General features: G+C 42.7%; 1 protein-coding gene, 1 long non-coding RNA gene and 1 pseudogene across 2 annotated transcripts in view; 2 read left to right on the forward strand and 1 right to left on the reverse strand.

Annotated features, from left to right (window-relative positions):
- LOC111977173 (angiotensin-converting enzyme-like) overlaps positions 1-4,278 on the forward strand; it is a 27,599-nt gene extending 23,321 nt beyond the window's left edge. Inside the window, 1 exon segment of the mRNA XM_024006503.2 lies at positions 3,706-4,278. Coding sequence (XP_023862271.1) covers positions 3,706-3,914 — 209 coding nt within the window. The 3' untranslated portion in view covers positions 3,915-4,278.
- A 3,768-nt stretch (positions 4,279-8,046) lies between these two features.
- Positions 8,047-20,609, reverse strand: LOC139029011 (integrin alpha-3-like; annotated as a pseudogene).
- A 3,356-nt stretch (positions 20,610-23,965) lies between these two features.
- LOC139029092 (uncharacterized) lies at positions 23,966-24,458 on the forward strand. Its single transcript, XR_011481359.1, has 2 exons — positions 23,966-24,195; positions 24,290-24,458. It is a non-coding gene; the product is annotated as an uncharacterized lncRNA (long non-coding RNA).
- The last annotated feature ends 2,318 nt before the right edge of the window (positions 24,459-26,776 follow it).

Here is a 26,776-nt window from a genome sequence, read left to right on the forward strand (position 1 = left end):
TTACAGGCATATATACAGGGGAGTGGTCAAGGGATATCATGGTCCCATCCGACGACACCCCCAGACATGGCCAATCAGGCAGGATATAACCCCACCACGATTGGCCAAAACACAGCCCCCATACCACCTGTGCCAGACTATACTCAATCATAGGACCTACTAAAGAGATACGTCTTCAGTAAAGACTCAAAGGTTGAGACTGAGTGTGCGCCTTCCACATGGATCGGCAGACAATTTCATAAAAAGTGAGCGCTATAGGAGATAGCCCTGCCTCCAGCTTAGAAATTCTAGGAACAATAAGGAGACCTGCGTGTTTTGACCTACACATACGTGTAGGTAGCGTACGTGTAGGTATGTACGGCAGGACCAAATCGGAGAGATAAGTAGAAGCAAAGTCCATGTAATGTTTTGTAGGTTGATCCCCTCTTTCCATCGTACTGTCAGATGGTGAAGCGTGATTCATCACTCCAGAGAACGCATTTTCACTGCTCCAGGGTCCAATGCGCGAGCTTTACACCACTCCAGCTGACTCTTGGCACTGCGTGATCTTAGTTTGTGTGCGGCTGCTCGGCCATGGAAACTGATTTCATGAAGCTCCCGACAAACAGTTATTGTGCTGACGTTGCTCCAGAGGCAGTTTGGAACTCGTATTTGAGTGTTGCAACCTGAGGACAGATGAACTGACTTGTTGGAAAGGTGCATCATATGATGTGCCACGTTGAAAGTCACTGAGCTCTTCAGTAAGGCTATTCTACTGCCATATGTTTGTCTATGAAGCTTGCATGGCTGTGTCGCTCTTGCGTGCGCGTGCATTCTTCATACTAACACCGTTACTCGCCGCACACGTGCGGGCATCTGACCTGACACATGAGCACAAAACGTCCCACGCTAAGATCTCGTCAAGCGTGATGTCCAGACGTCACGTTCTCGCTAGATATCATCAGCTTAATCCTTCTGGGCCCAGTCATCTCAGCACCCACATGATCCTTTCCTGCGCACAACATTGTTGTATCGTCTACAGCCATTAATAATCCTAACAAATGGATTAAACAGTTCTTTTCCTCTAATGCAATCTACCACCCAACAACCCTATAATGAGCGACACACCTTGAAATATCCTCGATTTCATGTTTTTTATAAAAAATATTCTCCTCACTCCATACGAACCTCCATTACGCCATATATCTGAGCCCGCACGCTTCCACTTACTCTTCTCTCCTGCGGTGCCGTTCAGTACTTTGTTGAAAGACACATTTAGCAGTGTGTATTACACGCGATCGAGGTCTTCTGCATGGGCAATGACACTACAAGCTGTGGCACAAACCTGTATTCGGGGTAGTTTTCTCCCACTATTCTCTGCAGATCCTCTCAATTCTCTGTCAGGTTAGATCAGGCGATAGGGAGCGTCGCTGCACAGCTATTCTCAGGTCTCTCCAGAGATGTTAGATCGGGTTCAGGTCCGGGCTCTGGCTGGGCCACTCAAGGACATTGAGACTTGTCCCGATGCCACTCCTGCGTTGTTTTGGCTGTGTGCGTAGGGACCAACTCCATATTAATGCCCATGATTTTGGAATGAGATGTTTGATGAGTAGGTGTCCACATACTTTTGGTCATGTAGTATATCTTTCCGACAGATAAGATCTAAACCAGGTTTCCAATCAAAAAGATTGTGGTGATCGATGGTGTTAAAAGCGGCACCAACGCCTAGGAGCACAAGAACAGACTCAGAGCCTTCGTTTGACACCATTAAGAGGTCATTTTCCACCTTCATGAGTGCAGTCTGAAATCGTATACATTATTTGTCTTGAGGAAGGCAGTGAGTTGCTGAGCAACAGCTTTGTCAAAAATGTTTTAGAGGAATGGGAAATTCGATATAGGCTGATAGTTTTTAACATTACCCAGGTCAAGGTTTCACTTTTTCAGGAGAGGCTTTATTACTACCACTTTTAGTGAGTTTGATACACATCCGGAAGATAGGAAGGCATTTATTATTTTCAACATAGGAGGGCCAAGCACAGGAAGTAGCTCTTTCTGTAGTTTAGTTCGAATATGGTCCAGTAGGACAACTGAGGTTTGGAGAAAAATGCATTTTGAAAGAGGAGACTGTAATTTGTTTTCTAATGATCATGATCTTTTCGTCAAAGAAATTCATGATTTCATCACTGCTGAAGTGAAGGCCATCACTTGTTGAATGCTGCTTTTTTAGTTAGCTTTGCGACAGTATCAAAAATAAATGTTGATTGTTTTCATTCTCCGTAATCAGGTTGGAAGAGTAGGCTGATCGAGAAGCAGTGATGGCTTTATGATATTGCACGGTACTGTCTTTCCAAGCTATTCGTAAGACTTCCAATTTGGTGGAGTGCTATTTCCGTTCCAATTTTCTGGAAGCTTGTTTCGGGGCTCMGGAATGTTCTGTATACCTGGGAGCTAGTTTCTTGTGACAGCTGCTTTTGTTTTTAGCGGTGCGTCTGCATCTAGGGTATTACGCAAAGTTCCGTTTAGATCATCAGTTAGGTAGTTAACTGATTTTTGTACTCCTAAATCCTTGGGTAGGTTGAGAGAGTCTGGAATGGCATCTAGGAATGCTATGCAGATCTGATAGAATCTAACCCTAAAGCTCAATATTGACATTACAGATGTAGGATCTTCATTTGAGCCTTTTCGCTACAGAAGGAAAATAATCCTGCAGCAACAGGAAATGTGAATTATAATGAATAGATATATATACATACAGTACCAGTCAACAGTTTGGACACACCTACTCATTCAGGGGTTATATTTTATTTTTACGATTTTCTACATTGTAGAATAATATTGAAGACATCAAAACTATGAAATAACACCTACTGTATGGAATCATGTAGTAACCAAAAAAAGTGTTAAACAAATCAAAATATATTTTAGATTCCAATGCCAAGAGTGTACAAAGCTGTCATCAAGGCAAAGGGTGGCTACTTTGAAGAATCTCAAATKTKAAATATATTTTGATTTGTTTAACACTTTTTTTGTTACTACATGATTCCATATGTGGTATATCATAGCTTTGATGTCTTCACTATTTTCTACATCTAAAAATAAAGAAAAAAACCTTGAACGCGTAGGTGTCCAAACTTTTGACTGSCACTGTATGTTTTTTCCCCCAGTGCATCAGAGCTACCAACATTCCAAAGTAAACTTGAAACCAATGCCTTTGCAGAGAAACAACTGTTGTCAGAGCTTAAGCATTGATTTTAGTGGTTTGAGGCGCCTAGCAATGAAATCAATCCCTCCAGTCCTTCATGTGCTGATGAGTTCCTGCTGAAAGGAGGAGTTCGAGATTAGATAGAGGGGAGACAGGACTCAAATGAGAGAAATCCAATAGGTGGAGAGAACAATGGAGAGCAATACACTGGGATGTGGAAAAAACTGAGGAAGAGAACATGATAGAGGAGAAAATAGAATGGGGTTAGAAAAGAGGGGGAGCACAGAATTGAGAGACCTATGTTCTCAGACCCACTGACTGTACAACATTTAAATGGAGGAAAGGATACGAAAAATATACTCTTTCCTTTCTAAAGATGCATGAAATAAGTTGTTCTGAGTTTCGACACGAGCAATATTGAAAAGTCCCGTAGGATAAGAGTGAGTCTTTTCTKGCGAAGGCTATTGATGGGGGTATGATGCCACAACCTGATTTGCATCCCTCACCTCTGTGTGTGTTCCCAGGTGACAGCTCAGAAACGTCCCCCCCAGCCCCAGACGAGGGTAAAGTGGACTTCCTTGGGATGAGTCTGGACGGTGCAGGAGCTGCAGCAGGCCAGTGGGTCCTACTGGTCCTGGGTCTGGTGCTTCTAGTGGCCACCATCCTCCTGGGCTACAAGTACAAGAAATCAAAACGGAGAAATCTGTCCTCATCTGAGCTGGAGCTGAAGTGAGTTCACACTTACTAACCTTATTGGAAGATCCCCTTCACCTGMCAACAGCAGTGTCATCATCGGTGTTTGTTTGTACCGTGCATCCTGATTGGTTCATTTATTATTTTGTTCTGCTTCTCCCCTAAATTTGATGTCTTGTATATTTATTGTATAAATTTGGAGTCAAAATTATTTTGACTATGCAAAGAACAAAGAAGCTAACAGTTTTGTAATTTATTTGTAAAATTTTAAATGCTGAGCCTGGGGAACAAATGTTTCAAGTAATTGTTTGTAAAGTCTTTAATTGTGTATACATTGTTTTTGTAATATTTGATTTGATCAGTGAATACTTTGTCTTTCTAGAATAAAGAGAGAGAAATGTCAATTTGCTCTGTATTCATTGGCCAATGATGTTCTSTGTGGCAAGATAAGATGGATTAAAACAATCAATAACATATTKATGTGTTCAATATTGCAGGTAATAATGAGTAATATATTCAATCAAATAAGGGGTAGTATTAAGGGGTTATTTAAAAAAAAAAACTATTTAATTACAGTACATCGAAACAGCACAATATAAAATGACCACCATACACTATTACACCCCCCTTCCTCCCCAGCCACTGTGTGAGTCAATTGAACCTCTGTAGCAATGACCACAGATGACTGGATAAAGAATCTCTTAGCAAAATACCTCTGGTGTCTCAGGTGACGGKTACTGGAGTGGTTACCCAACTGTCTGGATGAATACCAAATGGCACCCTATTCCCTATGTATTGCATTACTTTTGACCAGGGCTCATAGAGTTTTCCCAAAAGCATTTTAAGGCCAAGTTCATCGTTAGAACCTTCGTAGGTGCATCGATAAATCTCCAAGCTGTTTCCATCTTCAGTAAAGTTGCACTTGGAAACGCTCGTTATCAATCAGACCAAGCGTTAACCGGCGATAGCCTATACGCGCATAGCTGATGTTTTTGGAGGCGTAGCTGCTTTGGAACCTTCAAATCAGTGAGCAGCTGCTCTTGATCATCGTCACGAAACAACATCTCACGTTCCAGTGTTCGAACTGGTGAACAAGGCTGCATGGGATTTCTCTTAATTAGACAATGGCAATGTCCACTTTAGGTACAATGCCAGGAGCAGCWTGTGGATTWGACAGCTCTAACACAGTTCCACCTCGACACCACAAAAAGAACCGCTATGCAGATGTTGGCTTAGGCGGATCTGATTGAATAGATCTGAACAAACAGATATGCTTTCAAAATGCGTCGTTAGATTTGTAGCTTTCTTTGCCTTTCCGCATCACTTTATACACAGAAGATCTCCGCTAAACATAGAATCAAGCTGTGACAGCCAATAACTTCGGAACGAAGCTGACTACAATTATAAAATTGTCAATGTCTTTGCAATTGTTAAAAACAAGCATAGCATAAAAACATCAAAGTTTTTTGAGTACCGAGATGACTGCATTAAAAGATACATTCAGTAGGCCTATAGGCTAAACAGGGTTTATACATTTAAATAAATGTCATGTTATATTTTGCAAGTTGTAGGCTACACTGTCAAATTTTTGCCTCAATATACAGTAAATGACCAAGACTGTGGACACCTGCTCYTCGAACATTTCATTCCAAAATTATGGGCATTAATATGGAGTTGATCCCTCCTTTGCTGCTATAACAGCCTCCACTCTTCTGGGATCTAGAATGTCATTGTATGCTGTAGTGTTAAGATTTCCCTACAATGGAACTAAAGGGCCTAGCCCGAACCATGAAAAACAGCCCTAGACCATTATTCCTCCTCCACCAATCTTTACAGTTGGCACTGTGCATTGGGTCAGGTAGCATTCTCCTGYCATCCACCAAACCCAGATTCGTCCGCCGGACTGCCAGATGGTAAAGCTTGATTTCCACTGCTCCAGAATCCAATGGTGGCAAGCTTTACACCACTCCAGCAGACGCTTGGCATTGCACATGGAGATCTTAGGTTTGTGTGCAGCTGCTCGGCCATTGAAGCCCATTTCGTGAAGCTCCCGACGTACAGTTCTTGTGTTGATGTTGCTTCCAGAGGTGGTTTGGAACTCGTTAGTGAGTGTTGCAACTGAGGACAGACGCTACGCGCTTAAGCACTCGGCAGTCCCGTTCTGTGAGCTTGTGTCGCCTACCACTTCACGGCTGAGCCGTTGTTGCTCCTAGATGTTTCCACTTCTCAATAACATCACTTACCGTTCACCGGGGCAGCTCTAGCAGGGCAGAAATTTTGACGAACTGACTTGTTGGAAAGGTAGCATCCTATYACGGTGCCAAATTGAAATTCACTGAGCTCTTCAGTAAGGCCATTCTACTGCCAATGTTTGTCTATGGAGATTGCATGGCGGTGAGCTCYGTTTTATACATGTGGCTGAAATAGCCGAATCCACTCATTTGAAGGGGTGTCCACATACTGTACTTTTGTATATATAGTGTATTTCATGATGTGTGACAACGTGTGCAATGATGCGCCACATATGTGATTTAGTGCATTATGATAGGGTAAGCATTAGCCTKGAATAAGCTACCTAAATATTTGCAGCCATAACGTGATAATATCGCTCTATAATATCTGTCGTCAGTATTGTGGAATGTTAAAGGTAATATTTTAATGGAGAAATTTTAATGGAGAAAGGCAGTGCTGCCTTTCTTTCAATCCTGTCAGTATCGACACGTGATCCAACGACGCACTTTGGAGCAGTGGAACGTCCTTTCCGCGTGGTGTTTTGGGAATCGCATGCTGCATCTGTTTGTAGGAACAATGCATTTTAAAGCACTTGTAAGRCCAAGGTCCATCGCTATCGGGAAACCTGGTCCTGGTCAAAAGTAGTGCACTACTGTATGTAGGGAATAGGGTGCCATTTTGGACGSAYTCAATATCTACTCTCTGTTGACTGAGAACTGCTCTGTGGGCATTAGTTCTGCGGGCTGACCACAATGAGATTTGCTCTGCTGCCTACCAAACATGAAGCGCAGTAAAGAACGACGAAAGAAAACACACAAGTAAAATGTGACAACGTAAATGATTCAGGAGAAATGCAGTCATTCAGTCAGTCAGTCATTTGCACACRAGGGCTCTATTCAAATCCGTATCGTGGAAGTTCAGCGCTACAGCGTGATTGAAATTTAAAGGCAATGTTCCCACGTTAGCCGAGACTGCATTCACGGTAAAACGCTGCATATGTTCAATCGAACATTACCATCTCGCAATCTGTAGCGCTTCAGCGATAAAGATTGGATAGAGCCGTAGGGTTTACTACTTACTACGAGAAAATGAAAACCTAAAATCRCATCAATCACGCTCTGTAGGTTGTCTCTAGCCTGCCGATATTGCTGTCACGTACAGTAATCTCATGCAGGTTACAGACCTGCAGTATACACTTAGTACAGTGTCACGACTCCCTCTATATGATTACAACTAGACCAACAGCAACGGAGCTCTACTGTCGTAACCACACAGTCCAGTGAAATAAATGATCATTTKGTGACGTGCTCGTCTTCTGTCAGCCATTCAGAATTCAAGTGCACTCCAACCATCCCGTCCCGCCACCAAATATTATCTAGTTCAAAAGATGGAGCATAACAACAAGCAACTACTAGGCTATTCTATGTCTTCCTTCTGGAGTGCTTAGCGGTCATAGTGAGAAGTAGATATACAGAGGATAGATAGGGCAAGCAGGGTCACCTAAACTATGCACTGCCCTTCCATACCACTTCTTTCTCTACTCGTATAATGTGTTTTCTGTCCAACRAAGATCAACTGCAAATAACAGGGTCTTTAAACGTCAAACTTCAACTTTTAACCCTGCAAATATACAGTAGATGAAATTAGCCTGTGTTTACAACCAAACTGGGATTTTTGAACACACCCCACCTACAATGTACAACACTCCTTTCATCAAAATAATTGAAACATTSTGATTTCTGAATCATATTTGGCGCATTGCACAAAAAATAACCAAAATATTTTGATGAAATCTATGGAGACGGTGGAGAGGAAGGTTCCAGAATCAATCAGTCCATGTGCTGTGACCTCCGAGTTGTGTGACATCACAAAACCCCTTTTGTCCTTCCATCACCACACTCCTGAGACTAGTCGAGAGTTCAGGGTCAAAGGTAAGGGTTTCAGTAGTYGTAACGTTGCATCTCTGTCCAGTTGGTGATCCAGTACTTTTTGCCTGCATCCTCCGTCTGGAAGCCAATGTTGAACTGGTAGCGCTCCTCTTTACGGATTTTCACTCCACAGTACTTTGGCATAATCTGGTAGTAGATGGCCCGCTTGAAGAAGCCAAGCTGTTGGGAAGACAGACAACACAGTAGGGAAAGCCATATTCAAATAGGGCTGATTTTAGAATTGTTGATTTTTTTTTCATGTAACAATTACAAAATCTGGAGGCTAAACTAAGGAAATAGACAAAAATAGACCATGTAGGTCAGTCGAAGAAATACATTTTCCCATAGAGTAAAAAACAGATTGAAGAGGAGAGAGAGTAAAGGCATTCATCAGGAGAGTGAGAGACACGTTGTGTCTATGGCCTCTAATTGACCATACACCTGTCTAGATATTATGTAATATTCAGTATCAGAATGAATAGATCATGGACTCATGGTTAATTATTCTAATCTCCTGTCCTCGCCAGTAGATAGGGTTCTTTACGACGCGTCCYCACGGTAATGGCTGCCTGCGGCTCGGTGGTATGAGGTTGTTCAACCTCCACCCCTCGTTTGGGACGCTTGCTCCTGTTCTCGGACAACGAGAGAGAAAAACTGATTAGAGGAAGAGACAAAAAGGAGAGGAGGTGGAGGGGAAGAACCACACTGCGTCACATAATTACTGGTATGGAAATAAAGACAACTCCTGCATAACTTCCCAAAATACCGTTGACCTTTTCAGTCTATCTTTGTGCAGACATAATTATATTTAGCCTGTTTTAGACTTGTGAGTCAGGTCCAAGTCTGGATTCATTGGGTGTTTTGTTCCAAATAGTATTCCTTATTCCAAATATTGGTGATTAACTGTGGGTGTAAACATAGATTATGTTAGCAGCCCCCCCAATAAATAAAATAAAAACAGATTAGTTGAGGGACCTTTATATTTTGAAAAGGCCTCCGCTGCTGGAACGTGTCCRTTCCTCCGCCCCCACTGACTGCTTTGTTCTCACTCTTGGTTGTTACAAGCAGCGAGGCAGTGTGTGAGTGAGGGAAAAAAGCACTGTGTAGCACCACCATAATTACTCACCGCACTGGGGAAAGTAATTGTTGTTGGCGACAACAAAGTATGTTTAAGTAAAAAGTTTATGAATGTGAATTAACTTTGATATGTGAACGAACGTGAGCAACTATAAGCTTTCTCCTGGCTAGTAGCTAGCTAGCTTTACATGTAGATTTGTTAGTTTAGTAATTTTTTTGCTGTGTCAGACAGGCAGAGAGAGAGAGGACACAAATCAACAGGTAAGAGATTGAGAAGTGCCTCTCCAAGCCCATAGAGTTCATWGGCTGATGATCTGTCATAGTGTGAATCTGAGTTATCATATATGTTCTCTGATGAAATGATAACACCTTAAGTCTAGAGGGTGTATTGCATGTGTTAACTTCATAAAGAGGTAAGTACCCCTTGCCGTGGCACACAGAATGGGGCGGGGGTGGCTGTTTCCATTGGTTGAGGTACGTTCTCATTCCACCACGCCTCGACACAACGTAGCATGCATGGTGAATCATGAGCAGTCAGCACMCCTTTTCCACAAAATGTACAGTCATTGCACTCTACAGTGCATTCGGAAAGTATTCAGACGCCTTCCTTTTTCCCACATTTTGTTACATTACGGCCTTATTCTAAAAGGAATTAAATCAATTTAAAAATCCTCCGCAATCTACACACGATACCTCATAATGACAAAGCGAAAACAGGTCTTTWGAAATTTTTGCAAWTGTATTTCAAATAAAAATTGAAATACCTTATTTACATAAGTATTCAGACCCTTTGCTATGAGACTTGAAACTGAGTTCAGGTGCATCCTGTTTCCATTGATCATCAACTTGATTGGAGACCACCTATGGTAAATTCAATTGATTGGACATGATTTSGAAAGGCACATAACTGTCTACATAAGGTCCCACAGTTGACATTGCATGTCAGAGCAAAAACCAAGCKATAAGGTCYAAGGAATTGTCCGTAGAGCTCCAAGACAGGATTGTGTCGAGGCATAGATCTGGGGAAGGGTATCAAAAAATGTCTGCAGCATTGAAGGTCTCCAAGAACACAGTGGCCTACATCATTCATAAATGGAAGAAGTTTATAACCACCAAGACTCTTCCTAGAGCTGGCCGCCCAGCCAAACTGAGCAAACGGGGGAGAAGGGCCTTGGCAAACGGGAGAGAGGTGACCAAGAATCCGATGGTCACTCTGACAGAGCACCAAAGTTCCTCTGTGGAGAAGGAATAACCTTCCAGAAGGACAACCATCTCTGCAGCACCACCAATKAGGCCTTTATGGTAGACTTGGAGACGGGACTGGGAGACTAGTCAGGATCGAGGGAAAGATGTATGGAGCAAAGTACAGAGAYATCCTTGATGAAAACCTGCTCCAGAGCGCTCAGGACCTCAGACTGGGGTGAAGGTTCACCTTCCAACAGGACAGCAACCCTAAGCACACAAAAATGTCTTAGAACCTGTTTTCGCTTTGTCATTATGGGGTATTGTGTGCAGATTGATGAGGGGAAATATGTTGATCCATTTTAGAATAAGGCTGTAACGTAGCAAAATGTGGAAAAAGTCAAGGGGTCTGAATAGTTCCCGAATGCACTGTATGTTTGTACAATTTGGTAAGTGTAATCAAAAAGTCAACACGCTGTTCTATAACAATGGTGTATATAAACCCTGGATTGCTGATGCTATGTATTGCCCATTGAGAGGCTTTGAAGCCCTTTTCTTGTTATGTTTAGCTCACATAATATAATCTAAAAGTATGCATTAAGGTGTCTGTTATAAAAATAAATGTGTCAAAAATGACTGTAGACATTAATAAATGCATTTCTATATATGGGTTAGCTGGCATCTCACGAAAATGGCGTGTGCGTTTCCTTGGGGCAGAAGTCAACATGTTGTTGTGATTCTGGATGGCCAAATTGCTAGCAAAAATGACAAGAAATTGCCATTTGGGGAATCGTAAGTGTCTCGTTTCAGCTCATTTCATCTTGTTATTGATACCATGTCTTGTTTTGAGGTGTTTTGACAGATTTCATGTCAATGCTAATATGGKAAAAAAAATTGCTAGCTATCTTGTCAGTTTATCRATAATCTTTGGTTCTAGTGCCCTGTTCAGCTGGAGGACGGACATAACAAACACGCCTCTCTGATTCTAAAGAATCATGTCAGTCCAATTCATGGCATTTCTATCAACAACAAGCCCAACACAAACCCACTGAGCTATATCAGCCCCGCTCTGCCCATCGCTTGTCTGTTTGGAAAGCCTCGGCGATCCCGCCCACAGCCGACCCGTTCCGTGTGTCGCGCGAGGGGCTTCTCTGGAGGAGAGAGGCAGACTTGATGATACCCATGGACAGACAGTTTGAGAGAGAGAGGCTACAAACCAACAGGTAAGATAGTGAGAAGTGCCTCTCCAAGCTCATAGTCTGAACGATCATAAATGATCTCTGATTAAGTGATAACAGATTAAGTCTCGAGGGTGTATTGCATGTGTGAACTTAATGCAGGAGAGAGTCAGCCATGATGATATTTTATTTTTGATAATTGTGGAGTGGAGATTGATTCATTTCAGTTTGACCTTTAAAAAAAATTTAAAACAGTTTTGAACGGTGCATGTTGATGGTTATTATTACAGTATAATAACTGTATTATAAATTGAAAATATGACATTATGTTTAAAACCATACTTTATATAGAGCAGCATTAGTAACAACCTGGCAGGGGCAAAGAAAGAGTACAAAATGGTTGTTTAGTMGAATATATCCACATTAACAGTCAGACTGGTATTCAGTACAGTATGAATGGCCATGGCCCAAAGACTGATTGGACTGTACCAGAGTAACTGCCCCTCTGCAAGGCCCCCTTAGCTGCCCCTCTGCAAGGCCCCCTTAGCCTTGTAAATGTGCACCTTTGTATGTTAAGATTTGTCTGTGTCCTTTTCTCAAAAGTCCGTAGAAATTAGCATTTAAAACCTGTTTCTGTGGCCTCTGTAGACTCTGGTAACTCACCGTGAGGTTGAGCAGATTGACGATGTCCCCTGGAGGGACACAGTGTGTCTCAGTTGTCCCTTTGGTGACGATCTCAGTCAGGTAGAGAAGCCACTTCCCATTGGTCACCTCGTGGGGCAACTCAAACTCCATGGCCAGGGGTCCCCAGCGCACCCAGAGGCTCTCCCTCCACTGACACCTGGTGGTAGAACGGTGGTATCACAGCCACCACAGGAAAAACACATGGCAACAGAACAGATATCGATATAAAAATGACAATGTATACAGAGCTTACGGGATTCCTCATTCTGTGTGACTACAAAGCATGTCTATTCTACATAAATAATTTATATCTAAATGTTCTGTAATGTGATCCAGTTTATTTGGGGTCTCTTCCCCCACAACATCACAAGAAGAAGCAGTGTGGTGTTTATAGTAATATTAACAGCACATTATCATTTTTTTCTGCCAACACCTAGCTACACCTAGCTACACCTAGCTCGCCCACACGACTCCAGACAACTGACTAAATCTGTCCAGAACATATTACTTCGCAAAACTGTTCAGCCTACAATTACAGCTCAGACTTAAAGGGAAGCATCACTCACTAGCCCACAACATAGCTGACGCTAGCTAAGTGCTGGTGTCTCACCTTGAAGGTCTATTCCACCAGACTGCCCACGTCACTGGTGGTGTTCATAGCTGACTCCCCCATCACCTTCCCGCTGAAGTAGGTCTGGACCAGAGYCTTGTCTCTGTTTAGAGGAGGGGGGAAGGAAGGATGGAAGAACAAGAAGAAGAAGAAGGGGGATGACAATGGAAGTTAGATTGTGAAACAGGCTCTTGGCCTTGCATTAGGACAACGTGGTGTGTGTGCCTGAAGTTACACTTACATGGAAAAGYAAGTCTGGATGAAGTTCTCTATCAGCAGGACCACAGTGCACAGGTCATTCTGCTCACTCGACCTGCAGAAACAACAACATCAGTGTTTATTTGGTTKGTTTATTTACCCAATTATATTCATATATCCCCCTCGGACATAAAGACTGACTGCTGTAAATATGAGATAATGATATGAGGATGTAGAGTGACGARAACTATCTCCTGTTGCTTACGTAGACAACAGGTGTTCAGGTTGATTCCGGATGTTTCAAAGATGAGCTGCAGAGAGACCTGCAAACCATGGGAGGGGTCGTGAGACTTGAACTATCACAAGGCAACATTACAGTAGGGTAAAACCAATGATGTGGTGTACTGTATAATCTCTATGGGTTAAAAGAGTATGGCCTTACCATCTCATTGCTCCTCGGTGGATTCCCCAGCTCACAGATAACAGTCTTCTCGGCACTACATTCTACATCAGGATCCTACAAATAAATACACATAGTCAATCAAATGTATTTTATAAAGTCCTTTTCACATCAGCAGTTGTTACAGAGTGCTATTCTGATACCCAGCCTAAAACACCAAAGGACAAGCAATGCAGACGCAGAAGCACAGTGGCCAGGACAAACTCCCCAGAAAGGCAGGTACCTAGGAAGAAACCTAGAGAGGAACCAGGCTCCGAGGGGTGGCCAGTCCTCTTCTGGAGATTAAAAGAGCACATAGCCATTTATGCCAGATCGTTCTTCAAGACGTTCAAACTTTCTTAGATGACCAGCAGGGTCTAGTAATAACCACAGTGATTATAGAGGGTGCAACAGTTCAACAGCTCACGAGTAAATATCAGTTGGRATTATGACACTATTACCTGTATGTACAGAACATAGTTGACAGAGCAATTTGGTCAATGGACCTGTCAATCGTCAGACTTCACCCAACCCTTTGTCACTCCCTGGTGGATGTACCTGGGAACGCATGCTAGAGTATCTGAGAGTGGAGGGGATGGAGATGTTGAGCATGGCTTGGTGGGCGTCCTCAGCTACCTTCCCAGGGCCAGGCAGGTTAGTTACCTCCACTAGTAGCATCATCTTCTTCACATTATTGCCGTACTGCAGCAATGGGTGGTTCCCCTGGCTGTATGCACACAGAACATCACAGTTCATGTATAAGGGACCATGGACAAAATATTGCGCCAGAGGGAAATCGTGTGAATCTCAAGCACTGGGGTCCAAACCAATTTTTGGTGGGGACCTACATGATTTGATAGAGTTGAGGCTTGATCCATTTTAGATTGATTGAATTACAACATGCAGTTCTTAGAGTAACATCGACTTTCAATGTATTCAGACGGACGATCTGCCCGATACCACATGAATAACATATCTTCTTCCGTGTTTTCCACATACCTGGGGTAAGGCTTCKGTCTCTCGTTAGCAAACTTAGCTGTTAGCTGCAGGTTACTGGTGCACTTGTTGTCTGAGCCACACTCCTTCTGAAAGTTGATCTGCAAAAAAACGGGAAGAAATAGTTTGAAAACACACATCACTATGTACTCACTGGAATCAGGTTATTCCTAAATCAGTAACATACCACCTTCCTCTCACTCATTTTCTGTGTGTGGCTCAATACAGGGTAGGAGTCCAGGTTCTGCAGGGCTTTCCTGACTTTCTGTTCATCCAGGGACACATTCAGGGAGAAAACCACCGGCTCCAGTTTGTCCCTCACATATTCCTGGAGAAGATGTGTAACGGTTGTCGTTGGTGGAAGGAGAAGAGGACCAAAGTGCAGCGTGGTACGTATTCATAATAKATTTAATAAAGAATGAATACTCGACAAACGAARAGTTCTGTAAGGTGCAAACAAAAACACTAAACAGAAAATAACTACCCACAACCCATAGTGGGAAAACAGGCTACCTAAGTATGATTCTCAATCAGAGACAACGATCGACACCTGCCTCTGATTGAGAACCATACTAGGCCAAACACATAGAAATATAACGACTAGAACAAAACATAGAAAAACAACATAGAATGCCCACCCCAACTCACGCCCTGACCAACTAAAATAAAGACATAAAAAAGGAACTAATGTCAGAACGTGACAAGATGACACAGATGAGTGTGTGTTCCTGTGTGATCAGTCATATGTGTGCGTGTGTGTGTGTGTGTGTGTGTCTGTCCTGTGTGATCAGTCATATGCGTGTCTGTGTGTACAGTATTTTACCTCTACTCTGAGCTCCAGCACCTGACACTCGGTCTTGGGAGATGGCATGTTGAGGAGGCCTGTGTAGGTGTCATGCTTATTGACCAGGAAGTGAACTCGAGGGTTCCGGCGATCCATGTCAGCTTCCACTGTGTACTTCACCGCTACACAGGGAGGAAAGASAAAAGTAGTTAGATGTACAGCCAGAAATAAGTACAGGCCAGGTGTATATACTGTGTGAGGATGTATTAGAAAAGGAATGACACTTATGTTTTTCTTGAAACCTTTGTTCCCATTGCTGAGAGTGTAGGAGAAACAGACTGTTATGGTCAAACTGTAGGAGACATAGAGAAGAGATGCCAATGCTTCATTTTAAGGGGTCCTTATTACAATGTTATTACATACAGTATGTAAGTACACTGTAACAAGTATCGTAATTAAATTGTATTAATTCATAGTTACACTGTACTAACAACATGTAGCTGGTGGTAATTGCAGTCTGTAATTACAGAGGCGTAGCAACAAATGCATGTTGCCATGATTGTTACAAATGTTAAAGTTTCTGATAGCATACGAAAGCACCATACTTCAGCCTGCACAAACCAACTGATAAGTGTTGAAAGTGTCGTAGCTGAATCAGAATTAGTTAGGTAACATAGATAAATAAGTGACTTTTCCTCTAGGGAAAAGTCACTTGGGGTAGAGAGGGGAGAGGTCAGGCTTGTCTTTTACATGTCTGGTAATATGCAGAATATCCTTTTCTCAATATAGGGGGTGCTGTTTCAACGTTAGCATTTATCGTCTCCAAATTAAACTGCCTCATACTCAATTCTTGCTCGTACAATATGCATATTATTATTACTATTGGATAGAAAACAATCTCTAGTTTCTAAAACCGTTTGAATTATGTCTGTGGGTGAACCAGAACTCTTTCTACAGCGAAACTCATGACAGGACATGRGAAGCTCTGAAAAATAGTCTCTGATCTCGGATCAGTTGAAAACTCTGTGTGTGCCCTATGGCTTGACATGAACTGCACCCGCCTTCCCCTGGATGTCAGTAACCAATGAAGAAGTGGAATGGTGTGTCTCTACGTGTTTGTCAGAGTTTATAAAAGGGAGTGGAGTGAGATGACCCTTCCTTTGCGACGCTCGCCAGGACGCAAGGGAGGACATCAGAAATCGCATGCTCAAAAGCTCTCGTTATTGATCAAAGATCTATCCGTCTGTGATTTAGTTCGATATAGGTGTTAGAAACTCATAACGAAGTTATTTGAAACCGATTTATATCAGTTCATGCGAGTATATTGCTATTTTTCTGAATTTCCTTAGTATTGCGTTTGACGATTGGGCATGTGTGTGCCGTGAACTATCGTTAGCTGCTAGTTCTGAAGTTGAGGAGGTCGTTTTACAACAAAGCAACGATACTTTTGGACAAAGGACACATTGCCCAAGATACTGATGAAGCTCGTCCAAAAGTAAGAGTTATTTATGATTTTATTCCGTATTTATGTGGAAAAATTTAAACGCAGTTGTCGGCCATTTTTTGCGGCACTAGTCTGGCTGTAACTCACAATGTATGTCTTGTAACGTTAATTTTAAAAATCTAAATCAGCGGTTTGCATTAATAATAACCAATGCATCTTTCATAGCTGTCCAACCTGTATTTTTTTTGTCAATCTAATCGATAAATAATCGTAATCATAGGTGCCTTTCCAAGATGGCGCTGGCCCAAATGCATGCCATGTTTTGACAGATTACAATTGCATAACCAATATGCTAAATATGCACATTTTCGAACAAACTCTATATGCATTGTGTAATATGATGTTACAGGACTGTCATCTGAAGAATTCTGAGAAAGGTTAGTGAAAAAATTAATATATTTTGGTGGCGATAACGTTATCGACCCTTTTGGCTTGATTCAATGCTGGGTGATGTTAGCTCATGTGGTATGCTAATTATAACGATATATGTGTTTTCGCTGTAAAACACTTAGAAAATCTGAAACATTGTCTGGATTCACAAGATCTGTGTCTTTCGATTGCTGTATGCTGTGTATTTTTCAGAAATGTTTTAGGATGAGTATTTTGGTAATTGACGTCGGTCTCTTGTAATTATTCCGGCTGCTTCCAACGCTATTTCAGATTGCAGCTGCAATGTAGAAATGTGATTTATACCTGAAATATGCACATTTTCCAAAAAAAACTTATCCTATACCATGAATATGTTATCAGACTGTCATCTTATGAAGTTGTTTCTTGGTTAGTGGCTATATATATCTTTATTTAGTCGAATTAGTGATAGCTGCCCATGCAGGAAAAAAATGGTGGAGAAAAGAAAGTTGTGTCTTTTGCTATCGTGGTTAGCTAATAGATTTACATATTGTGTCTTCCCTGTAAAACATTTTAAAAATCAGAAATGATGGCTGGATTCACAAGATCTGTATCTTTCATCTGGTGTCTTGGACTTGTGATTTAATGATATTTAGATGCTTGTATTTACTTGTGACGCTATGCTAGGCTATGCTAGTCAGCTTTTTTACTGTGGGGGGTGCTCCCGGATCCGGGATGAGTACCAACTAAAAGATATCAGAAAGGGAGAAGTCAGCTTTGAACATTGTCTTCATAGGTGAATATATCTGTGAAACCATGTGAAGGGCTCCACTATGTCTGTACTCCAGTCACTCCCTCATTTTCCCATTGGGGGGGGGAGGAGTATGGCAGTGTCTGGAACCATTGTATTACCCCTCTGATGTTGAACTTATCTTTCATAGTATATGACCTAGAGGTTCACCCCTTAGTGAGCTTCTCCAGGAGTGGGGAGAAGAGGGGGTGTATTTGAGATGGGAGTATCTAGAATTTACAATTGATATATGCCATTGGATGAGGTAATGTTTTGGTACTAAGAAGTACCAAGAACGAGATTAGAACCTCGTCTTAGAGAGCAAACTGAACGATAATTTATAGCTAATGCTATCTGGCTATGGGATACTCCTCTCTAAAGTAAAAGGCCCTTTGTGAAGTTCCTAAGATCTGTGGTCCGTCATGTAAGTTGAGAGGGGTGTATCTTGGCTATAAAAGACACTAAGTATTTTTTGTTAGCACTCTCAGAGAATTCATTTATAGACACTGAATTGATCTGAGAGTCAAAGGGCTATGGTGAAGCTCATATAATTAAAGATGGAGTTTAAAATATAACTGACTTGTGTGTGGTTTGTAAACTCTCCTCATTTAGTAATACAGGAAATTACCACGACAAATGTCGACCACCTCATTCACACAACTCTGAATAAAAGGGCTCTGGAGTCTGATCCCCAGGCCCAGGTCAAGCTTTCGTTTCAAATTCATGGAAGTCATTACACAATTACAGACAGGCAACATGAAAAACGACAAGTAATCTAGTAKAAACCGTAGAAATCACAGGAGTATAACGAAGTCATTAAACAGCAAATTAAAAACATTGACATTTCAAGAAATCAGCCTCAAAATCCTTCATCAATGATTTAAAAACCCAAATCAGGACAAGTTCTTCCAGTTTAAAAGTATTTTGTAAGGCCTTCCAAGCCGATGGTGCAGAGTACATAAAAGCCCTTTTACCAAATTCAGTTAGGTTATTTGGAACAGTTAGCAGAATAAAGTCCAGCGAACGAAGAGAGTACCCACCACATTTCTGAACAATAAAAATGCCCAAATAAAATGGTAGTAAAGCCAAAATGGCTTTGTAAATACAAGTATACCAGTGACTGAGCCTACGACTAAAGAAGGCCAGCCAACCCTGGTATACAAAGTGCAGTGGTGCGTAAGGGTTTTGCAGTTTAAAATACATCTCAATGCTCCATGGTAAAGGGGGTAAATTGATCTCAAACACTTAGTGGAAGCGTTCATATATAAAATTTCACCGTAGTCTACTATAGGCATAAATGTAGCTGATACAAGCCTCCTTCTGGCTTCAAAAGAAAAACAGGTTTTATTCATAAAATAAAATCCCAACTTCAGCTTACATTCTTTTGTAAGTTGTTGAATATGCAATTTAAAAGAGAGCCATCATCATTTAAAATTCCAATATATTTATATGAGGTTACAGCCTCAATCTCATTGCCCTGACAGGTAGTAATAGGTGAAAGGTTCAGAGGTCTATTTTTTTGCTTTAGAAAACACCATTAGTTGAGTTTTGTCAGCATTGAGGATAAGCTTTAATTGACACAAGGTATGTTGAACAGTATAAAAAGCCGTTTGCAAATCTGGAAAGCTTTTGTGAGAGACGAGGCACAACAATAAATAACAATATCATCAGCATAAAAGTGAAGTTGCCCATTTTGCATATTTTTGTTTAAATTATTTATATAAATACTGAATGAGACGGGACCAAGTATAGAGCCCTGGGGCACACCATTACAGACAGACAATTTAACAGACATAAGCCCATCAAATTGAGTGCACTGAGTTCTATCAGACAGATAATTAGCAAACCATGCAACTGCATGAGCCGAAAGACCTACGCTCGACAATCTCTACCTCGGTATAGCATGATCAACTGTATCAAAAACCTTAGCGAGATCAATAAAAAGTGAGACCCAGTGCTGTTTTTTTTTCAAGGGCTTCAGTGATATCATTTTAAACCTTCATGGCTGCTGTAATTGTGCTATGCTTCTTCCTGAAACCCGATTGGTACAGTGATAAAATAGAGTTAGTATATAACAAATGATTTTAGCTGTTCTCTAACAAGGGTTTCAAGTATTTTCCGCCAGGGGTGACAGCTTTGAGATTGGCCTATAATTATTTTAAAGAGTTGGATCTCCCCCTTTTAAAAGTGGTAGGACAAATGCTGATTTCCAGATCTTGGGCATTTCATTACATTCCAGGGTTAGATTGAACAGATATGTACGTAGTTCAGCTATGAAATGAGAGACGAGGCACATCTGTCTATCGCCCATCTGTCTATCGCCTCCTTTGAATTCCATGCTGTCACAGTTACCAGCCCTTTCAAGCTTACATCCTTATCATTTATCGCCCTCCAGGTTCCTTGGAGAGTTCATCAATGAGCTTGACGCCTTGATAAGTTCCTTTCTGAGGATGGCTCACCTCTCACAGTTCTGGGTGACTTTAACCTCCCCACGTCTACCTTTGACTCATTCCTCTCTGCCTCCTTCTTTCCACTCCTCTCCTCTTTTGACCTCACCCTCTCACCTCCCCCGCTACTCACAAGGCAGGCAATACTCTTGACCTCATCTTTACTAGATGCTGTTCTTCCACTAATCTCATTGCAACTCCCTCCAAGTCTCCGACCACTACCTTGTATCCTTCTCCCTCTCGCTCTCATCCAACACATCCCACACTGCCCCCACTCGGATGGTATCGCGCCGTCCCAACCTTCGCTCTCTCTCCCCCGCTACTCTCTCCTCTTCCATCCTATCATCTCTTCCCTCTGCTCAAACCTTCTCCAACCTATCTCCTGATTCTGCCTCCTCAACCCTCCTCTCCTCCCTTTCTGCATCCTTTGACTCTCTATGTCCCTATCCTCCAGGCCGGCTCGGTCCTCCCCTCCTGCTCCGTGGCTCGACGACTATTGCGAGCTCACAGAACGGGCTCCGGGCAGCCGAGCGGAAATGGAGGAAAACTCGCCTCCCTGCGGACCTGGCATTCTTTCACTCCCTCCTCTCTACATTCTCCTCTGTCTGCTGCTGTAAAGCCACTTTCTACCACTCTAAATTCCAAGCATCTGCCTCTAACCCTAGGAAGCTCTTTGCCACCTTCTCCTCCCTCCTGAATCTCCCCCCCCCCCCTCCTCCCTCCTGCGGATGACTTCGTCAACCATTTTTGAAAAGAAGGTCGATGACATCCGATCCTCGTTGCTAAGTCAAACGACACCGCTGTTTCTGCTCACACTGCCCTACCCTGTGCTTTGACCTCTTTCTCCCCTCTCTCTCCAGATGAAATCTCGCGTCTTGTGACGGCCGGCCGCCAACAACCTGCCCGCTTGACCCTATCCCCTCCTCTCTTCTCCAGACCATTTCCGGAGACCTTCTCCCTTACCTCACCTCGCTCATCAACTCATCCTTGACCGCTGGCTACGTCCCTTCCGTCTTCAAGAGAGCGAGAGTTGCACCCCTTCTGAAAAAACTACACTCGATCCCTCCGATGTCAACAACTACAGACCAGTATCCCTTCTTTCTTTTCTCTCCAAAACTCTTGAAGCGTGCCGTCCTTGGCCAGCTCTCCTGCTATCTCTCTCAGAATGACCTTCTTGATCCAAATCAGTCAGGTTTCAAGACTAGTCATTCAACTGAGACTGCTCTTCTCTGTGTCACGGAGGCACTCCGCACTGCTAAAGCTAATCTCTCTCCTCTGCTCTCATCCTTCTAGACCTATCGGCTGCCTTTGATACTGTGAACCATCAGATCCTCCTCTCCACCCTTTCCGAGTTGGGCATCTCCGGCGCGGCCCACGCTTGGATTGCGTCCTACCTGACAGGTCGCTCCTACCAGGTGGCGTGGCGAGAATCTGTCTCCGCACCACGTGCTCTCACCACTGGTGTCCCCAGAGCTCTGTTCTAGGCCCTCTCCTATTCTCGCTATACACCAAGTCCCTTGGCTCTGTCATATCCTCACATGGTCTCTCCTATCATTGCTATGCAGACGACACACAAATAATCTTCTCCTTTCCCCCTTCTGATAACCAGGTGGCGAATCGCATCTCTGCATGTCTGGCAGACATATCAGTGTGGATGACGGATCACCACCTCAAGCTGAACCTCGGCAAGACAGAGCTGCTCTTCCTCCCGGGGAAGGACTGCCCGTTCCATGATCTCGCCATCACGGTTGACAACTCCATTGTGTCCTCCTCCCAGAGTGCTAAGAACCTTGCGTGATCCTGGACAACACCCTGTCGTTCTCAACTAACATCAAGGCGGTGACCCGTTCCTGTAGGTTCATGCTCTACAACATTCGCAGAGTACGACCCTTCCTCACACAGGAAGCGGCGCAGGTCCTAATCCAGGCACTTGTCATCTCCCGTCTGGATACTGCAACTCGCTGTTGGCTGGGTCCCTGCCTGTGCCATTAAACCCCTACAACTCATCCAGAACGCCGCAGCCCGTCTGGTGTTCAACCTTCCCAAGTTCTCTCACGTCACCCCGCTCCTCCGCTCTCTCCACTGGCTTCCAGTTGAAGCTCGCATCCCGCTACAAGACATGTGCTTGCTACGGAGCTGTGAGGGGAACGGCACCTCCGTACCTTCAGGCTCTGATCAGGCCCTACACCAAACAAGGGCACTGCGTTCATCCACCTCTGGCCTGCTCGCCTCCCTACCTCTGGGAAGTACAGTTCCCGCTCAGCCCAGTCAAAACTGTTCGCTGCTCTGGCACCCCAATGGTGAACAAACTCCTCACGACGCCAGGTCAGCGGAGTCAATCACCACGTTCCGGAGACACCTGAAACCCCACCTCTTTAAGGAATACCTAGGATAGGATAAAGTAATCTTCTAACCCCCCCCCCTTAAAAGAGTTAGATGCACTATTGTAAAGTGGTTGTTCCACTGGATATCATAAGGTGAATGCACCAATTTGTAAGTCGCTCTGGATAAGAGCGTCTGCTAAATGACTTAATGTATGTAAATGTAAAATGAAATCAACTGCCAGATTTAAAAAATAGGGATCAAGATGATCAGGACGCTGCAACGTGGCCACTCTTCTCTAGCAAGTTTATATGATAATCGCAGCTATTATGTACCTCTGCGATTGAGAGATGCGTTGGCACAAACGATGCTAAATGTTGAACCAGCTCTCACTGGATTCGATCACAACCAGGGTTTTTAACAGAGACACAGGACACTGGAATCAAACAGCCTACAAAGTGCTCATTGCAACAATTTAGCATTTCAGTTTTGTCATATGCAGCAACAGAGTCCTTCAATACACATGACGGTAATTCATTAACATGAATGTTACCAGACATACACTACCGTTCAAAAGTTTGGGGGTCATCTAGAAATATCCTTGTTTTTGAAAGAAAAGCAKATTTTTTGTCCATTAAAATAACATAAAATTGAGAAATACAGTGTAGACATTGTTAATGTTGTAAATGACTATCGTATGTGGACACGGCTGATTTTTTATGGAATATCTACATAGGCGAGAAACAGACGCCTCACAAGTCCTCCACTGGRAGCTTCATTAAATAGTACCCGCAAAACACCTGTCTCGACGTCAACAGTGAAGAGGCTACTCCGGAATGCTGGCCTTCTAAGCAGAGTTGCAAAGAAAAAGCCATATCTCAGACTGTCCAATAAAAAGAAAAGATTAAGATGGGCAAAATAACACAGACACTGGACAGACAGACGAAGACTGGAAAAAAGTGTTATGGACAGACAAATCTAAGTTTGAGGTGTTCGGATCACAAAGAAGAACATTCGCGAGACGCAGAAAAAATTTAAAGATGCCGGAGGAGTGCTTGACGCCATCTATCAAGCATGGTGGAGGCAATGTGATGGTCTGATGGTGCTTTGGTTGGGGTAAAGTGGGATCTTGAAGAAGGAAGGTTATCACTCCATTTTGCAATGCCATTCCATACCCTGTGGACAGCGCTTAATTGGAGCCAATTTCCTCCTACAACAGGACAATGACCCAAAGCTCTAAACTATGCAATAACTATTTAGGGAAGAAGCAGTCAGCTGGTATTCTGTCTATAATGGAGTGGTCAACACAGTCATTGGATCTCAACCCTATTGAGCTGTTGTGAGAGCAGCTTGACCGTATGGTACTGTCACGAATCCCGCTTCCTGAGTCTGTTTTTGCCTGTGTTCTGTCCTGGAGTGTTTTTTCCGGTGTCCTGGAACGCACCCTGTCTGGTTGCCGGGCGACGTAGCTAGTTGGAGGATCTCTGAGTACCCGCACCTGTATCCCATCAGCTATCTGCACACCTGGTCATGATCATCACCCCTCCACTTCATAAGCGCTGACCTGACATCCATTCCCTGCCGGATCGTTAGCCATGAACAGTATGTTGTGCCAGCGTATCAGCCTCCAGTTTGATAGAGTTTGTTTTGTACGTCTTGCTTGCCTTGAATTTACCTCCGTTTTTTCTGTCTACAGTCATTCACCCGGAACACTCATCCCATCCCTACCTGGTCGTCGGTGACTTCAGTTACTTCCTTGGATCTGCTTACTCAATTCCATCAACTCACCTCCGCTGCCCGCTCCGCTACTTGGATTTTTCTATCACTACATTTAAACTTGTAAATAAATACTCACCTTCGTCTTACTCTCCTTGTCCTGGTCTGCTTCTGGGTTCTACTTTAGAGAACCGTGACAGGTACTTAAGAAGTGCCCATCAAGCCAATCCAACTTGTGGGAGGTGCTTCAGGAAGCATGAGGTGAAATCTCTTCAGATTACCTCAACAAATTGACAACTAGAATGCCAAAGGTCTGCAGGGCTGTAATTGCTGCAAATGGAGGATTCTTTGACGAAAGCAACAACATAATTATTATTTCAATAAAAAATCATTATTTACAACCTTGTCAACGTCTTTACTATATTTCCTATTCATTTTGCAACTAATTTCATGTATGTTTTAAAGGAAAACCAGGACATTTCTAAGTGACCTCAAACTTTTGAACGGTATTGTAGACTTAATAGCCTTCCAAGACTTTCTTGGGTCATTCAGGTTATCAGTGGTAACAGACATAAAATATTCTGACTTGGCCTTCTTGAGAAGAGAAGGACAATTGTTTCGTAACTGCCTAAAAAGAAGCCAATCAGCATCAGAACATGATTTCCTTGCTTTAGCACAGGCTAGATTACGTTCGTGAATTATACAAAACAGCTCAGAAGAAAACCATGGATTATCCCATCCTTTAACTGGAAAAAAAACATAATTCAAGAATTTCCAGGCAGTTTCCACATCAGGAATAAGCTCAATCTTGCTCCAGTCAAAATAAAATCAAAACAAATCATGAAAGAAAGCCTGCTCATTAAAACCCTTCAAATTTCTCTTACGAATAAAGCGTGGGTTTGTCTTGGTAACCTTAGAATTTCTAACAGCAACATCAGCACAATGGTCACTTAAATCATTACAAAAAACACCAACCGTGGAACATTTGTCAATATCAAATCAATCAGGGTAGATTTCTCTGGACATTTGAGATTTGGGCAGGTGGGTGAGTTAATCAACTGGGTAAGATTCATAGAATTACAAAACATTTTTTTTAAAAACATCAGACGCTGGCTTTAACCAACACCAGTTGAGATCACCAATCCAGATCATTTCACTGTAAAGACGTTTAGACATGAGGTGCATCAGAGAAGAAAATGCATCACAGAGAGCAGAGAGGGGGGTCTATAACAGCCAATCACAGTTATAGAGAGACCCTTTTAAAACCTCAAGATTCAAAGCAAGACATTCCAACTGTTTATAAATAGTTTCAGACTTTGCCACACTTACAAGGAATATAGTTTTACATATATAGCCACACCCCCACCTTTCTTAACTCGATCAGTGTGATAAACATTGTTAACTAACCATTTATACAAATATCTTATCAAGAACAGACTTGCTTGAGCCCAGGTTTCATGAAAACATAATTAAATCAGCATCAGTTGATTTAGCCCAAATCTTAACCCCATCAATTTTTGACAACACATTTTAATGAAAAATACCCAAACCAGAACTAGATTTAAAATCAGAAGGGGTTTGGAGACAATGCATATCAGGGCCAGGGTTAGGTTGCATGTTACCTGATATCAACAAAAGAAGAATAACTAGGCACCTCTGTTTAATAACATTGCACGGCTTCTCTTTTTTTAAGAGACCTACTGCAAGCGAATTCTAAAAGGGAGTTTCCAGACAATAAAAAACAGTCATTTAAAACCATTAGACTTTGGTAGTGACACAAGTTCGTACTGTTCACATCATGGCACAAATGCATCGGCACTTGGACGAGTGGACCGAGGGAAAAATTWGTGAGTTCCCGCAGACAAAATGTCTAATGGACGGGAGAGCACATTGTCACTCGGCTACCCCAACCCTGGCCAATAGCTTCGACACCCCCCGCAGCTACTTGCCCAAGCCTCCCTAGCTTCTCCTTCACCCAAATCCAGATAGCAGATGTTCTGAAAGAGCTGCAAAACCTGGACCCCTACTAATCAGCTGGGCTAGACAATCTCGACCCTCTCATTCTAAAATGAGTTGCAACCCCTATTACCKGTCTGTTCAACTCTCTTTCGTATCGTCCGAGATCCCTAAAGWTTGGAAAGCTGCCGCGGTGATAAGGGGATATGTTTTAATTATGTTTTAATAAATGATTRGAATATTACACTCTGAAACCATAACTCTGAAACCATATGATTGTATGAAATTGATTAGAATCATTAGATTATTTTAATGCTGTGTGTGGTTTTAGTCAGTAGAATAATAATATATCCTGGAGTGTAGTTCTTAGTCAGAATTAACGTTTTGGTGACAATATGTCTAGTATCTTGATAACAGACTGTCTCAGCCAGATCCGGTGCCGACCTTGGCTGGGGCACTGAGAACTTCCCAGGTCTCTCCCTATCTTGGGGGAGGGCGGGAAGAAGCTATT

This window comes from Salvelinus sp. IW2-2015, linkage group LG17 (assembly GCF_002910315.2).
Source record: "Salvelinus sp. IW2-2015 linkage group LG17, ASM291031v2, whole genome shotgun sequence".
NCBI classification, from domain to species: Eukaryota; Metazoa; Chordata; class Actinopteri; order Salmoniformes; family Salmonidae; genus Salvelinus; species Salvelinus sp. IW2-2015.